The following is a 16466-nucleotide window of genomic DNA, read 5'->3' on the forward strand; positions in this document are numbered from 1 at the left end:
CACTCTCTGGGTAAAGAAGTTTCCCCTTAATTCCCCATTGGATTCATTAGTGACTGTCTTATCTTTATGGCCACAAATGGAAACATTGGAGCCCCCATGATATTAAGCCTGGTGGCTCATTTAAATGGGCATGGTGAGGGGATGGATGTCCATCCCCAGCAACGACGTCAGGTGCCGACGCCATTTTTTGCACCCTTCAATTTAGTTTTAAATATTTAAAGATACAGGCTTTTAAAATTTTATTTTAAAAATTAACTGAATGTTTCTAGCCCCTCTCCCACCCCTCCCCCAATGATCGTCCAGTTCATTCCTTGCCCTCTCCACCACCGCCCCCCCACACAAAATACTTACCTTGTGTAGCTGACCTTCTCACCCCAAAGTTTATAAACTCTTCACTTCAACCCCTTCCCACCATCACCTACACCAATCAGATTGCTTTGACTCCGCTTCCCCCCCAACTCCCACACTGAAATACTTACCTGCTCCCCCCTCTCCACCGGTGTCCCGCACCGGATCTCCGGACGGAAATCCAAAGAAGCGGGAGTGCCGGCCACTGGCATGAATATCGCACTGGGACCGATGGCAGGAATGGGCAAGAGGCCTCACCACCTCTGGCAATATGGGGCGGGGCCTTCTTGCCGTTGAAGCCCCATGGCGGGCCTTCCCCCAGAGGCAACTTACGAACCCCCTCCCCCCCCAAACCCCCCTCGCCACAACCTCTGATGTTGGGGGGGGGGGGTCTGTAAAATTCACCCCATCTTCTACATGTCTACCTTATCAAGCCCATTTACCAACAGGTCACACTTCCAATGTACTTTGATTTGTTTTATTATTAAAGAAGACAATTATATAATAAATCTTAATACACCTAAACCCCTTCCCCCAGAATAAAAATAATGGTCTCTCTTTCTAATCTAGGGAGAACCGGGTCCAGTTGGAGAAGATGGAATTCAAGGAAAAGATGGGATAAAGGTAACATATACAAGCCTGGATTATATCTGTAGCTGAGTGTTATTAGTATACCATATACCAAATGTTTATCATATACAAGCCTGGATTATATCTGTAGCTGAGTGTTATTAGCTTCCCAGAAATGGGTTGTTGTTGCCACTTGCAGTTAACAATTAAATATGTCTTTTTGGAAAGTCAGTCTGACTAAGGGCAGAAATCCGATTGCCACCAGCCCCCTGCCCATTCAATCAATTCAACAACAGCAAAGTGTATTTATATAGCGCCTTTTATGGAGTAAAACATCCCAAGGAACTTCAAAGGCGCATCATCAAACACCGAGCCACATAAGAAGATGATAGGACAGATGACCAAATGCTTGGTCAAAGAGTTAGGTTTTAAGGAGAGTCTTAAAGGAGGAGAGGTCGAGAAGTGAAGAGGTTTAGGAGGGAATTCCAGAGCTTAGGGTCCAGGCAACTGAAGGCATGGCCTCCAATGGCGGAGCGATTAAAATTGGGGATGCTCAAGAGGCCAGAATTAGAGGAGCGCAGAGATCTCAGAGAGTTGCTAAGCGAGAGGAGAATACAGAGATAGGGAGAGGCGAGGCCATGGAGAGATTTTTAAACATGGATGAGAATTTTAAAATTGAGGTGCTGTTGGAAAGGAAGCCGATGTCAGTCATTGAGCGCAGCTGGGATAGTGGCGAAGGATGGATGGAAATTCACTCTTTCCAGTGTGCATGTTCACAAGATACTGCTTGGCTTGCAGAAGTTAAAAGAAGCACTGTGAAATCAGATAGTATACTCACAGCCCACGCAGAAAGCCAAGCGTTTGACAGTATGACAATTCTATTTGTCAAGTTTAAGCAGATCTTCCAATATTGCTTGGTTTGAACTAAACTTGGGAGAAATCCAATGCAAATTCAAGGTGAAGAAATATTCTTTTATATCCGCTATGTCCAGTACAAGCAGCGCGAGCTCCTCAACCTCACAAAATTCCAAATTTAACGCTGCCTGCTCATCATATTTTGTCAGGATACCCAGGACTCAAATATTGGACTTTATAATGTCCTTGCACTTTTATAAATTTTAAGTCTGCCTGAAATATTGCGTGTGTTTGAATGTCATTGAGTCTTCAGTTAAACACATATCCCTTATGATCAGGATTATACTAACACTGTCCAACTCATTCACCTTACTTGGGGCCCTCGTCTGCCCTCTGAACTCCATTCCATGGTGATATTCGAAGACGAGCAGGGGAGTTCCTCCCAGTGTCTTGGCCAATATTTTATAAATCAACTAACATCACTTGAAAAATAACATAGATTGCCTGGTGTATCTCGGAGCTGTGTCGGAGAACTTGCTGTGCGCAGATTGGCTGCCAAGTTCCCTCATTAAAACCGTGAGAACACTTCAAAAAAATTACTTCATTAGCTGTAAGACACTTTGGTATGTCCTGAGCTTATGAAAGGCAAAGTGCAAATGCAAGTTCATTACTTTACATAAATGTACTACAGCATGGCCCATGGACGTAACAACGGGAACGTCTTGTTATATAGACGAGATTTTATAATCCTGTGTATGTCCTCACAATAAAGTCTTCTGAGAGAAAGACTGATGAACACTTCAGAGAGATGAGGCCAGATAGATCATCAATTCTGGTTACCACACTATAGGAAGGATGTAAGCGTCCCTCACAACTAAACTTGACCATGTCCTAACCCAGCATCCACACACATCCACTTCTGGCTAGGTTACAGAATGGTTACAGTGCAGAATGAGGCCATTCAGCCCATCATGTCCGTACAGGCTCACTGCAAGAGCAATCCAGCTAATCCCACTCCCCCTCCCTTTCCCCATAGCCGAGCAAATTCTTTCTCTTCTGGTGCTTGTCCAATTCCCTTTTGAGGACCCTGATTGAACCTGCCTCCACCTCACTCAGGCAGTGCATTCCACATCCTAACCACTCGCTGTGTAAAAATGTTTCTCCTCAAGTCGCTGTTGGTCCTTTGCCCAATCACCTTAAACCAGAATCCTCTTGTTCTCCTTCTGCCAATGGGAACAGTTTCTCCCTATCTACTCTGTTATTACAGATACTAGTTTTCCACCTGCAAAGCACCCGGAGATGTTTTGCTGCATGAAATGTGCTATATAAATGCAGGTTGTTGTGGTATAATTGTACTTCATGAAACTTAACGTCTTTGCTTCTCATGTTGTAGCTTCTTAAAACATTTACACTTTCGGAACAAAGCGCCCTCTAGTCTCCTCATACTGGAGTCCCAACATTACATAAGTTACTCACACATGTTTAAATGCCTCTCTGTTTCGAGATGTTCAACCGTTTTGCTGCAGAAACTATAGGTATGATTTATATTAAAGTGTTACTTTTAAGTTAAACTGAGTTCACAGAGCATGAAACTGGGGGACAGGGCAGAGGGTCAGGCAGCACATGTATATTAAAGCAATATGGATGTGCTATGTGGAATTCTGCCTGTCTTCCATCCAGCTTCACGGTTTGGGCCTCAATGCATTCATTCCATTTGGAAAGTAGCAGAAGCCAGTTGACAGGATCTGCGCTCAGTATCTGGTTTGATTGGCAAGCCTGACAGGCCAATCCCTGGATAAGGAAGAGGACAGATGCCGAATTCTCAACTTTCTATTCAGTAGATCAAAGGAAGCCAGGGTTCTGGGACAGACGATCATTTATGTTGATAAAGGCAGTCAAGGAGCTGGTCCTGTTCAGATAGCTGAACAAGTTCAAAACACAAGCCATAGCCTGATCATTTGATTGAGGTGACCAAGCGAAATGGTTAGTTATCCCACTCACAGGGAGAGAATGCAGTGTTTATTAGAACATAGAACATAGAACATTACAGCGCAGTACAGGCCCTTCGGCCCTCGATGTTGCGCCGACCTGTGAAACCATCTGACCTACACTATTCCATTTTCATCCAATGACCACTTAAATGCCCTTAAAGTTGGCGAGTCTACTACTGCTGCAGGCAGGGCGTTCCACGCCCCTACTACTCTCTGAGTAAAGAAACTACCTCTGACATCTGTCCTATATCTATCACCCCTCAACTTAAAGCTGTGTCCCCTCGTGTTTGCCATCATCATCCGAGGAAAAAGACTCTCACTATCCACCCTATCTAACCCTCTGATTATCTTATATGTCTCTATTAAGTCACCTCTTCTCCTCCTTCTCTCTAACGAAAACAACCTCAAGTCCCTCAGCCTTTCCTCGTAAGACCTTCCCTCCATACCAGGCAACATCCTAGTAAATCTCCTCTGCACCTTTTCCAAAGCTTCCACATCCTTCCTATAATGCGGTGACCAGAACTGCACGCAATACTCCAGGTGCGGCCTCACCAGAGTTTTGTACAGCTGCAGCATGACCTCGTGGCTCCGAAACTCGATCCCCCTACTAATAAAAGCTAACACACCATATGCCTTCTTAACAGCCCTATTAACCTAGGTGGCAACTTTCAGGGATTTATGTACCTGGACACCAAGATCTCTCTGCTCATCTACACTACCAAGAATCTTCCCATTAGCCCAGTATTCTGCAATCCTGTTACTCCTTCCGAAGTGAATCACCTCACACTTTTTCGCATTAAACTCCATTTGCCATCTCTCAGCCCAGCTCTGCAGCCTATCTATGTCCCTCTGTAACCTACAACATCCTTCGGCACTATCCACAACTCCACCGACCTTCGTGTCATCCGCAAATTTACTAACCCACCCTTCTACACCCTCATCCAGGTCATTTATAAAAATGACAAACAGCAGTGGCCCCAAAACAGATCCTTGCGGTACACCACTAGAAACTAAACTCCAGGATGAACATTTACCATCAACCACCACCCTCTGTCTTCTTTCAGCTAGCCAATTTCTGATCCAAAGCACTAATTCACCTTCAATCCCATACTTCTGTATTTTCTGCAATAGCCTACCGTGGGGAACTTTATCAAACGCCTTACTGAAATCCATATACACCACATCCACTGCTTTACCCTCATCCACCTGTTTGGTCACCTTGTCAAAAAACTCAATAAGGTTTGTGAGGCATTTTCTTTATTTAAAGTTAAAGGAATTTAAATTCTTTTAATTAAATAAATCTGGATTTAAAAAAGCTAGTATCAGTAATGGTGACCATGAAACTATTGAATTGTCATCAACACACATCTGGTTCATTCATGCCCTTTAGGGAAGGAAATCTGCCGTCCTTACCTGGTCTGGCCTACATGTGACTCCATGTGGTTGACTCTTAAATAGCCTAGCAAGACACTCAAGTGTATCAAAAACTGCACTGATGGACTGCAGTGGTTCAAGAAGGTGACTCACCGGCAATAAATGCTGGTCTTCCCAGCACCATTCTGTGAATGAATAAATACAAGTATTACTGAGAGAAAATTAAAGCAGTTTAAGCAAAGAATGTTGGAATCATACAGCACTGAATGAGGCCATTCAGCCCATTTTACCTGTGGTGGCTCTTTGCTGGAGCTATCCAACTAGTCCCACTTTTCTGCTCATTCCTTTTTTCTCTTTTCAAATATTTATCGAATTCCCTTTTGAAAAGTTACTTTGGAATTTGTTTCCTCTGACCTTTCAGGCAGTTCCAGGTCACAACAGCTCATTGTGAACAACACAGTGACTATCTTATATTTACCACACCCATTGACAAGTTGAAACGTCTTCTATAAGTCGACTCTGTCACACCCTTTCATGATCTTAATCTATCAGGTCACCCCGTATTAAAGCTGATACAGGGCAGAAAGATGTTCTTTCTCTCCTCTTATTAACTCAACTGCTAATGCCAATGAAAGGGTCATATCGCAGAGTACAAATTACCTAATATCAGTAAATTGCCACAGGTGGAGCAGATAAGATTAAGGGATAATTAATAGAGGTGTTTGAAATTATTTTTGATGGAGTAAACATGGAGAAACTGTTTCCAGTGGCAGGAAGGTCAGTAACCAGAGGACACAGATTTAAGGCAATTGGCAAAAGAACCAGAGGGGGAGAAGAGGAGAATTTTTTTCACACAGTGAGTTGTTGTGATCTGGAACGCGCTGCCTGAAAGGGCGGTGGAAGCAGATTCAATGGTAACTTTCAAAAAGGGAGTTGGATAAATATTTGGAAAGAAAACATGTACAGGGCTATGGGGAAAGAGCAGGGGAGTGGGGCTAATTGGATAGCTCTATCAAAGAGCCAGCACAGGCATGATGGGCTGAATGGCCTCCTTCTGCGCTGTACGATTCTGTGGTTCTATGCTCTGTATCTATTGTGCAAGAAATGCACAGGATGGTGATTTGCCCTGACTGTTTAAAAGTTAGCTCATTTCCAGTTCTGTTCAATGCTGTACAGTGGTAATTATTACTCTAGTTTCTGGTATTAATAATGTATATGCTGTTATTACAGGGTGAACTGGGTGATCAAGGTCCTAAGGGTGAGATGGGAGAAAGGGGTGACATTGGAGATCGGGGAGTTATTGGTGCAGTTGGAGGACCTGGGATTAACGGAATGCCAGTAAGTATATCACTTGGAACACATCTGTGTAATTTGCATAACAGTGTCAGGCAATGGCAACTGTTACACTTTAATTGCTAAATATTGTGCCGTTGCTCATGTACAACAAACCAAGAACTAGCATTTGCTATTTTTTTGATGTTGCTCATTGATCATTATCTGCAGGAGGAGGCCATTCAGCCCTTCAAGCCTATTCTGCAATTCATTTTAGATCATGGTTGATCTGTGACCTAACTCCATATACCTGCCTCTGCCCCATATCTCTTAATAACGTCAGTTAACAAAAATCTATCAACCTCAGATTTATAATTAAGAATTGATCCAGCATCAGTTACTGTTTGCGGAAGAGAGCTCCAAACTTCTGCACCCATTGCGTATTCCCTAACTTCACCCCTGAAAGGCCTGGCTCTAATCTGTAGTCAACGTCCCCAAGACCTTGGGGGGAAATTCTACCCTTATGTATAGTCGTCAATCACTAACTTTTTATTGAAGGCCACAAGTAGAGTCTTCCTCAAACCTTCAATTATTACAACATGGGTTTACGGGAAACTATTTCATCCAGTGTGAGGGCAGTCCTGAACGAGGAGGGGTAGTGGGATTGAACCAAGATGGGTTGATGGAGTTAAAGTTCAGATCAGCCATGATCTAATTGAATGGCAAAGCAGGCTGGAGGGGCTGAATGGCCTCTCCCTGTTCCTATGTTCATGTGACATAGGTCTGCAACTGCAATTTCCAATTGCTGAGTTCTTCATTCGTGCCACCTGTGTTATGCTCCTGAGTGGAGGACAGACATAGGGGATTTGTCACTTGTTACATGGTTGTGGGGATAAGCTCTGCTGCCCTACTTAAAAGGAAGGAAAGGAAAGAGTTATCGCTGAGTCATAGTTTGTCACCTTCCAATGGTTCAGCAGGCAGTAAATGAACGTCAAAAGTTACTTAGCTGAGCAGATCTGCAAAGGTCATAGGTGACGATGAAGAACACTGCAAGTGGCCTCTGAGCTACTTAGCATCATATTAAATCCCTCACCATGTAATGGGCAATAATTTGCTGTAACAGGGCACGTATCTGTGTCTACCATTAGTTAGATTTGATTTACACATTTAGATTTTTGCGTGTCAAGTTGCTGAAAGTACAAGTCGATCATGTCGCAGTGAGAGAAACAGGATATCTGGGACCGGAACAGGGCAAGCAACTATTGTATCCCCTTAACCAATCATATTGAAGTATTGTGAAATTAAAAGTGCATGGGCAGAGAAGGTAGTGCGGGAGAATTCAATATCAAATCACGTACAGGGAGAGAAATAAAGAGAGCGGAAGAAAGATCGGATTAAGATAGAGACAGAAAGGAAAAGTTAGAAATAAATGTTTTTGTTTCAAATTTAACATTTTAAAAATCTCCAACAACAATTAAAAGCTGAAGGAATGAGCCTCTACATTTGTAATAGTTCATTTTCAGTGCCAGAGTGGCTGACTGGCAGTGATTAACACTTATCACATCATTGAAAGGGTGCTTCAGCTGGAATGGGCAAGACTTTGTTTTCTTTGCAAATTTTGTTCATATCTACTGCTCAACTACTTCAGGAAATTTCAACGTTGCAGCTGACAGCAATGTATAGTTTCTGTGGCAGAATAAAAACAAGAAATGCTGCAAATACTCAGCAGGTCTGGCAGCATCTGTGGAGAGAGAAGCAGTAATACTTTTTTGGCAGTTCTGATGAAGGGTCACTGACCTGAAACATTAACTCTGCTTCTCCCTCCACAGATGCTGCCAGACCTGCTGAGTTTTTCCAGCATTTCTTGTTTTTATTTCAGATTTCCAGCACCTGCAGCATTTTGCTTTTATTTAAGCTAGTGGTGGAGCTGTGTAACTTGGACAGCAACTGCGAGATTTTTGAGTTTAATCACATTTCTGCCCCTCACCTGAAGCTGCTGTTCCATTGCACATAACGCTGAGCGTCACTAGCCCTCAGGGTTACTTTGACAGGAAAATGTGGGCCTCTGATGATGGAGAGGAATTTGTTTGACAATGCTCTATCTAGCTGGGGGAACCAATGAAAAATGTGAAATTAATGGGCATGAATTGCCAAGGGCTGAGTTTCATTGTTGACTTAAAAAAGGGAGTAATTTATAAAAAATCTCGCATCTTATCATCCGAAAACAAGTTGACTGTTTCACTCTGACTCCACAGGGACCTGAAGGGAAACGAGGCAAACCAGGACAACGAGGGCGGCCAGGAAAAAAGGTTTCCTTTAGTTTTCCGTTGAGAGAATTGTTGAAAATATTCAAGTTATTTTTGTTTTAAACACGGACTCTTAAAACATGGGGCTGAATGGTGGGGGGTGGTGGTGGGGTTGAAGGCAGGGGAGCTGGGAAAATAGGGGGATCTGCATCGGGATGCCTCCATGATGCATTCCTACTGCCGGGGATCTTTCCCAGGGCAGTTTGGGAATTGGATCGACAGCCGCTCCATGGAGATGGGCGGCCAATTATGCTCGTTAAAGCCCAAATTAGGGTGATTTTTGCAGCCTCGCTACCAGTAGAGCAGCCCCACAGCTGTGGCAGGCTGTGACATCATCGGTACCAGAGGTTCCATGCCCCATTGCAGGGGCCTTGAGCACGAAAGGCCATAATCGCGGTCAATCCCAATCCAGTGGAGGGGTTTCTTCTCCATCCCAATGGACCTGCCGGCCTAGCTCTTGATTATTTCATCTCTTCTGTGCAACTCAGTGAGGGAGCCTCCATGTTGAGATGCCCTCACGGTTCCCCGACTTGCCCCGCGGCATCGAGAGCCCGCCTGCCATGCTTAATAAGACAGCGAACGTGAGACGACCAATTCGGAGTCGGTCTCCTGGAGGATTATTGAGCTGGTCTCATTGCCAGCAAGTATAGGCTCGCGACCCCCATTTCGTCCCAATGTCGGAGTCCCAGAAAAATTCAGGCCATCATTTCTGATTCAGTTACTTATAAAGTGGTTGGAGAACAAAGAACGTCTAATTCTGCATTTTGCTTTGTTGAGGGAGAGAGAGGGCAAAGGGCACCTTCCGGAGAACAGGGTGATCCAGGTGAACATGGCGAACAAGGAAAGCCAGGACCCAAAGGAGTGAGGGGATCACGTGGAGCAATGGTACTTTTAAAAGACAGAAAGATCTTACATTTATATGGTGACTTCCGCGACCACAGGATGTCCCAACACACTGTATGGTCAACTAAGTACTGCTGAAATGTTGTAATGTAGGATGCATGGCAGCCAATTTGCACTCAGCAAGATCCCACAGAAAGCAGTGCGATAAATGACCAGATCATCAGTTTTTGTTAGTGATGTTGAATGGGGGATAAATATTGGCCAAGACACCAGGGAGACCTCATGGGATCTTTTACATCCAGCTGAGAGGGTAGATGGGGCATCGGTTTAACATCTCATTTAAAAGATGACACCTCCAACAATGCAGCACTCCCTCAGCACTGATCCTCCAACAATGCAGCACTCCCTCAGCACTGACCCTCCAACAATGCAGCACTCTCTCAGCACTGACCCTCCAACAATGCAGCACTCTCTCAGCACTGACCCTCCAACAATGCAGCACTCCCTCAGTACTGACCCTCCAACAATGCAGCACCCCCTCAGCACTGACCCTCCAACAATGCAGCACTCCCTCAGCACTGACCCTCCAACAATGCAGCACCCCCTCAGCACTGACTCTCTCACAGTACAGCACTGCAATATCATCCTGGGTTATGTACTCAAGCCTGTAGAGTAATAAAAAAATCCAACATTCCTATGGAAAGGCTTATTAATCTGCAGCCTAGGAATGCATGGTCGGGGGAAGTTTGGATGAGATAGGAGGTAAGAGGGAGCTTGTGAAAGTAGTAGGGATCATTTTAAATTTGCTGCTCACACACACCCACCCAAAGCTTCTTTGACAGCACCTCCCGAATTTGTGATCTCCACAAATGTTCCCTTTAAAATGTTGTTAAGCACGGGCAGTTTCTTCATTGCACCGGTCTCTTGAGTTTTTTTATCCAGCCGCACACATGCACAGTTTAGGGGGAACATTGACGCCCATCACCCAGAAGGTGCATGGGAACACAACACCTCCAAGTTCCCCCTCCGACTCTCACACACCATCCTGGCTTGGAACTATATTGCCATTTCACCAACACCGCTGGGTCAAAATCCTCCCTAACAGCACTGTAACACCGCAGAGACTGCAACGGTTCAAGAAGGCAGCTCACCACCACCTTCTCAAGGGCAATTAGGTATGGGCAACATAGGCTGGCCTTACTGGCGATGCCCACATCCCATGAATGAAATTTTTATTTTATTTTAGAGATACAGCACTGAAACAGGCCCTTCGGCCCACCGAACCTATGCCAACCATCAACCACACATTTATACTAATCCTACATTAATTCCATATTCCTACCACATCCCCACAATTCCCCTACCACCTACTTATACTAGGGGCAATTTATAATGGCCAATTTACCTATCAACCTGAAAGTCTTTGACTGGGGGAGGAAACCGGAGCACCCGGAGGAAACCCACGCAGTCACTGGGAGAACTTGCAAACTCCGCGCAGGCAGTACCCAGAATTGAACCCGGGTTGCTGGAGCTGTGAGGCTTTGGTGCTAACCACTGCGCCACCGTGAAATACTATTTGACATTTTCCATTTACTGCACCAGTCATCCTGTGAAGTTTTATAGTGGAATCGTCTCACTGCAGCAGGTTTATACTGGTGGCCATTCAGTTGAGATTGACTAAATTGTGTGGCTCTCACGGACACAGAGATTGTCATGCAATCAATCTGGTTTTGGATTTACAGATAGAAAGCCAGTCCTGCCATCTCAGTAATTAGGATTTCAGTAAACTGGAATGTTGGACCATGTGCTATTCCCATAGACTCTTAATCTAATTATTTTTCCCATTGGGAGCTCAGTAAAATGTAACAGCTGATTCTTGACATTTTCACATTATTTGTCGACCTGAACTGTGAAATATAGTCTTTCAAACTTCCAGTATGGAGTGAAGTATTGGTAGTTACATGTCTGTCCTGATACTGGTAGTGGCAGGAATAATTTGAGATGATGATTGAAAAGTTGTGAACAAAAAACATATTGGATTGACATTGAATTGTATTGGCTAGTGTGCAATTATTTCTATAGCATATTGAATGAGTTTATTTTTATCTTAACAGTAATTATTTTTGTTTTTATAGGGACCTCTTGGCTTGATGGGTTCAATAGGAGAACCAGGACTTGTGGGGTATCCGGTGAGTGAATATCGATCAGGGTTAGAAGCAGCTGCCATTAATCTTGATTAAATACCAGGAGATTTATTCCCAGTTGGAAAGTTCACACAGTCTTCCTTGGAAGGAATGCAGCACAGATTCACCGGAATGTTACCGGGGATCCAAGGGTTCGATTATGAGGAGAGATTACAAAACTAGATTTGAATTCCCTGGAATGTAGAAGGTTAGGGGTGATTTGATTGAGATTTTTAGGAATTTGAAAGGAATTGACAGGGTAAATAGGGAAAAACTTATTCTGCGGGTGGGGCAGTCTAGGGCATTCAGGAGAGAAATTAGGAAACACTTCTTCACGCAAAAGGTGGTAGAAGTGTGGAATTCTCTTCCACAAAAGCAGTAGATTCAAGCTCAATTAATCATTTTCAATCTGAGGTTGATAAGTGTTTTGCTAGACGAGGATATAAAATGATATGGAGTCGAGCTGGGTGGAGTTAGATACACATCAGTCAAACAAGGAACAAAGAACAGTACAGCACAGGAACAGGCCATTCGGCCCTCCAAGCCTGCGCCGATCTTGATGCCTGCCGAAACTAAAACCTTCTGCACTTCCGGGGACCATATCCCTCTATTCCCTTCCTATTCATGTATTTGTCAAGATGTCTCTTAAACGTCGCTATGGTATCTGCTTCCACCACCTCCCCTGGCAGCAAGTTCCAGGCACTCAGCACCCTCTGTGTAAAAAACTTGCCTCGCACATCCCCTCTAAACTTTGCCCCTCGCACCTTAAACCTATGTCCCCTAGTAACTGATTCTTCCACCCTGGGAAAACGCTTCTGACTATCCACTCTGTCCATGCCGCTCATAACTTTGTAAACCTCTATCATCTCGCCCCTCCACCTCCGTCGTTCCAGTGAAAACAATCCGAGTTTTTCCAACTCCAGTCATGGTCTAATTGGATAGCAGAACAGCCTTGAGGGGCTGAATGGCTTACTCCTATGTTCCTTTGTTTGAATTCTAGAAGCCCACACCTGTGAAATGGCATCCATACAGTTTTCCCAAAATATCCAAATCTGCCACCAGTCTGTAGACAACAGGATTTTATCACAAAACATTGGGAGCAGGATAACGAATGTCTGGCTGCTGGAATCTGAATTTAAAGACCAAATTAACAAACTCTTATGTGTATAATAATAGCCCCCATACATTTTTAAAGAAATACATCCATACATTTAAATAAATAATATATTTTACTGATTAAAACTGTACTATGATGAGGGAAGATAAAAAATATGATACATTCCAGAGCAAGAAATCTGCCATAATCAAACATTTTCTGTCAGTTTCATTTCAAGTTGATTAATTTCTCATTCCAAACCCCAAATTTGCATATCCCTATTGCCAAGTTTTTACGGATTGGGGTAACAAGAAGTGGTATAATATAGGTTAAAAATGCTAAACGTAGCTTTCGTGGCACTCACACACACACAAGCCTTTTCTACTGGTGTTTTAATTCACAGAACAGCAGAGCTATTTATTAGTAGATTCTATCCTATTTGAGAAGGTGCTTAAAAGCATGAAGTGTTAGCACAGACACAATGGGTCGAATGGCCTCCTTCTGTGCTGTAAGATTTTATGTTTTCAGTCAGGGTTTATGGATTATTGTCCACAAACGATGAAAAAACATTCACATTCAGTGCCCCTGTGACAACTCTATTCATTGTTATGATCCCTGTGGAGGTCAACAATCCAAAATAATCAAATTTACTGACCGAGCTCAATAGAAAAACCAAAGGGACACGATTTCACTTTTATAAATTTGCTCCAATCGTCATACCAAAATCAAACTATCTTAAATATGAAATGATAGACAAATCATAGTCAATATATGTTGCTGGTAAAAGAGACATGCTGTTGAAGCTTTTCATCTTGCACTCATCAGGACTGTCTACCACTAGCCAATCTTCACTGGTCAATATACGCATTAGGGTTCCTACAGCTCCATGCGCTATAAGGTCGGTCTTATCGGCAATCTCGTAAATAGGGCCCGATCCATTTGTTCACCGTGCATGTTTGATGCCGAAATAGGGCGAATCAAAGCTATCCCGCGAGAAAGTAGCTACCCTGATCGGATCATTGCTCACCGTGTATCGCACAAACTCACGAATGGGCCTAAGGCCACCACTTTCAGATCTGAAAAGTGCCCAGTCTGCCTCAAATTACCCTGGAAGGATGAGGTATCTCAAAAATTTGAGCAACAGGTGAAGCTAGCCGTTTCACACTGAGACTAGGCAGTAGCAACACAAGCGGTATTTTCCACTAACATGTCGCTGCCGTCAAACCAAAAAGACATTCTGCCCACCGCACAAATGAGTAATGTGGTATATGAGTTTCAGTGCCGGTGCGATGCCAGGTACGTAGGCCGTACGTCCCAACGACAGGCAGATCGTATCAAATAGCAAGTGCCTTCGGCTGTTCACAATAGGCAGAGATTGTCTAGCAGAATGGGCAGAAGGAATTTAATACTTACAAATGTGAGGTGATGCATTTTGGCAGAAGGCATAGCGTGAGGCAATATAGACTTAATGGTGCAGTTCTAAAGAGTGTGCAGGAACAGAGGGACCCAGGGATGCATGTGCATCAATCATTGAAGGTGACAGGACATATTGAGAGAGTGCTTAGTAAAGCATATGGGATCTTGGGCTTCGTAGATAAAGGCATTGAGTACAAAAGCAGGGAAGTTATGCTGAACCTTTATAAAGCTCTGGTTAGGCCCCAACTGGAGTATTGCGTCCAGTTCTGGTCACCAGACTTGAGGGAGGATATGAGGGTCCTTGAGAAGGTGCAGAGGAGATTTACCAGAATAGTTCCAGGGATGGAGGATTTTAGTTACAAGGTTAGTTTGGAGAAGCTGGGATGGTTCTCCCTGGAGCAAAGGAGATTGGGGGAGATTTGATGGAGGTGTACAAGATTATGATAAGCTTAGATAAGGTAGACAAGGAAAACCTGTTCCCATGAACTGATAGTACAAGGACTAGGGGACACAGATTGTAAGTTTTGGGCAAGAGATGCAGGAGGAATATGAGGACGAACCTTTTTACACAGCGGGTGATAATGACCTGGAACTCGCTGCCTGCAAGGGTAGTAGAAGCAGAGACAATCAGTGACTTCAAGTGGAGGTTGGGATGGCCACATGAGGGAAATAGACGTGCAGGGCTGCAGGGATCGAGTGGGGGAGCAGGACTGACTGGATAACTCTGTGGAGAGCTGGCATGGACTCAATGGGCCGAATGGCCTCCTTCTGTGCTGTAAATGACTTTATAACTCAAGTATTGACTGTACTCAACCAGCCCATACTTGCAAAACCCGGAACACAATGTCTAATATTAGATGTGATTCCACAATTGGACAGCACTTACTGAACAGTCCTGAGTGTGCTAAGAATTATACTGACAACCAATTTAAGATTACCAGTCGGGCTTGCAATGTGGCTCACTTACGCTTGCTAGAAGCTCCATATATTCATACACAGGGACCTGTCCTCTGCAGGTAAAAGGAGTATGTCAAGGCGTTGCACCTTTTTTGAATTAAACAGAAGCATGGGCAACAATAGTATCCTGGTGCATTCTGCATTGGCAATGCCTCGGCCAATCAGAGTCGACTTGCCAACCAATCAGCACCCTTTTCTCATAGGGGCAGCACAGTGGTTAGCACCGCAGCCTCACAGCTCCAGTGACCCGGGTTCAATTCTGGGTACTGCCTGTGTGGAGTTTGCAAGTTCTCCCTGTGACTGTGTGGGCTTCTGCCGGGTGCTCCGGTTTCCTCCCACAGCCAAAGACTTGCAGGTTGATAGGTAAATTGGCCATTGTAAATTGCCCCTAGTATAGGTAGGTGGTAGGAGAATTGAGGGAAGGTGGGGATGTGGTAGGGAATATGGGATTAATGTAGGATTACTATAAATGGGTGGTTGATGGTCGGCACAGACTCAGTGGGCCGAAGGGCCTGTTTCAGTGCTGTATCTCTCTCACTCAGTATAATTTTTTGTCCCTTTAAAATTTGGCATTCTTGCATTTGTCCTGATGAGTGCAAGACGAAAAGCTTTGACAGCATGTATCTTTTTTCAGCAATACTCAAATTCTGTACTACCAAGTGACGATCAGTATATATAGTTTACAGATTACATATTAATTATCAGATGCAACAAAGATAGATCTCATGGATTTACTGGGCAGTTCTCTCAGCAAAGATGGCACTGAACAGCCACAAAGTTCTTCAAAACTTTGAACTTCTTCAGGTAGATTTCCAATTCCTATCCTCCAAGATGCAGACACCAATATAATGTCTTCTTGTCAATAGCGAATATTGCAGTCTTCCCTTCAATGTTTCAGTCTTGTTGCTTCTCAAACATCCTTGGCTCTGCTCACGAGGGTCTTGTTGGTATGGTTCCACCTGTATTTCTCTAAGTAGCCTCCGCAACTCATATTTGCCAATGGCCAGCTCCCAGAATAAGTTTTCTCTCTCGGCAGCTTCTCTGCCAAAAAGCCAGCAGCCTGCTTGAACTGTGCAGTCTTCAAATCTGAGCCTGGATAGCTCTAATCACATGCCTCTGGTCAAATGACTGTACATCCTGTCTGGTTCCAACCACTTTCAAGTTCCCCAGAAACCTGAGGTTTTTAGTTTCACTTTCAAGTTAAGGTCTGTCCCAAAAAAACAAGCTTTGAAACCTGAGTCAGTGCAACCAACAG

At 44.0% G+C, this 16466-nt stretch overlaps 1 protein-coding gene across 1 annotated transcript in view; it reads left to right on the forward strand.

The window, feature by feature from the left end:
* LOC137373159 (collagen alpha-1(XXIV) chain) overlaps positions 1-16466 on the forward strand; it is a 351399-nt gene that overhangs the window by 230720 nt on the left and 104213 nt on the right. The window contains exons 36-40 of the mRNA XM_068038018.1: positions 919-972; positions 6369-6476; positions 8666-8719; positions 9494-9601; positions 11695-11748. Of these exons, the coding sequence (XP_067894119.1) occupies positions 919-972; positions 6369-6476; positions 8666-8719; positions 9494-9601; positions 11695-11748 (378 nt within the window). The remainder of the gene's footprint in view (positions 1-918; positions 973-6368; positions 6477-8665; positions 8720-9493; positions 9602-11694; positions 11749-16466) is intronic.

The sequence above is a fragment of the Heterodontus francisci genome, chromosome 8 (genome assembly GCF_036365525.1).
Source record: "Heterodontus francisci isolate sHetFra1 chromosome 8, sHetFra1.hap1, whole genome shotgun sequence".
Classification (NCBI taxonomy): domain Eukaryota; kingdom Metazoa; phylum Chordata; class Chondrichthyes; order Heterodontiformes; family Heterodontidae; genus Heterodontus; species Heterodontus francisci.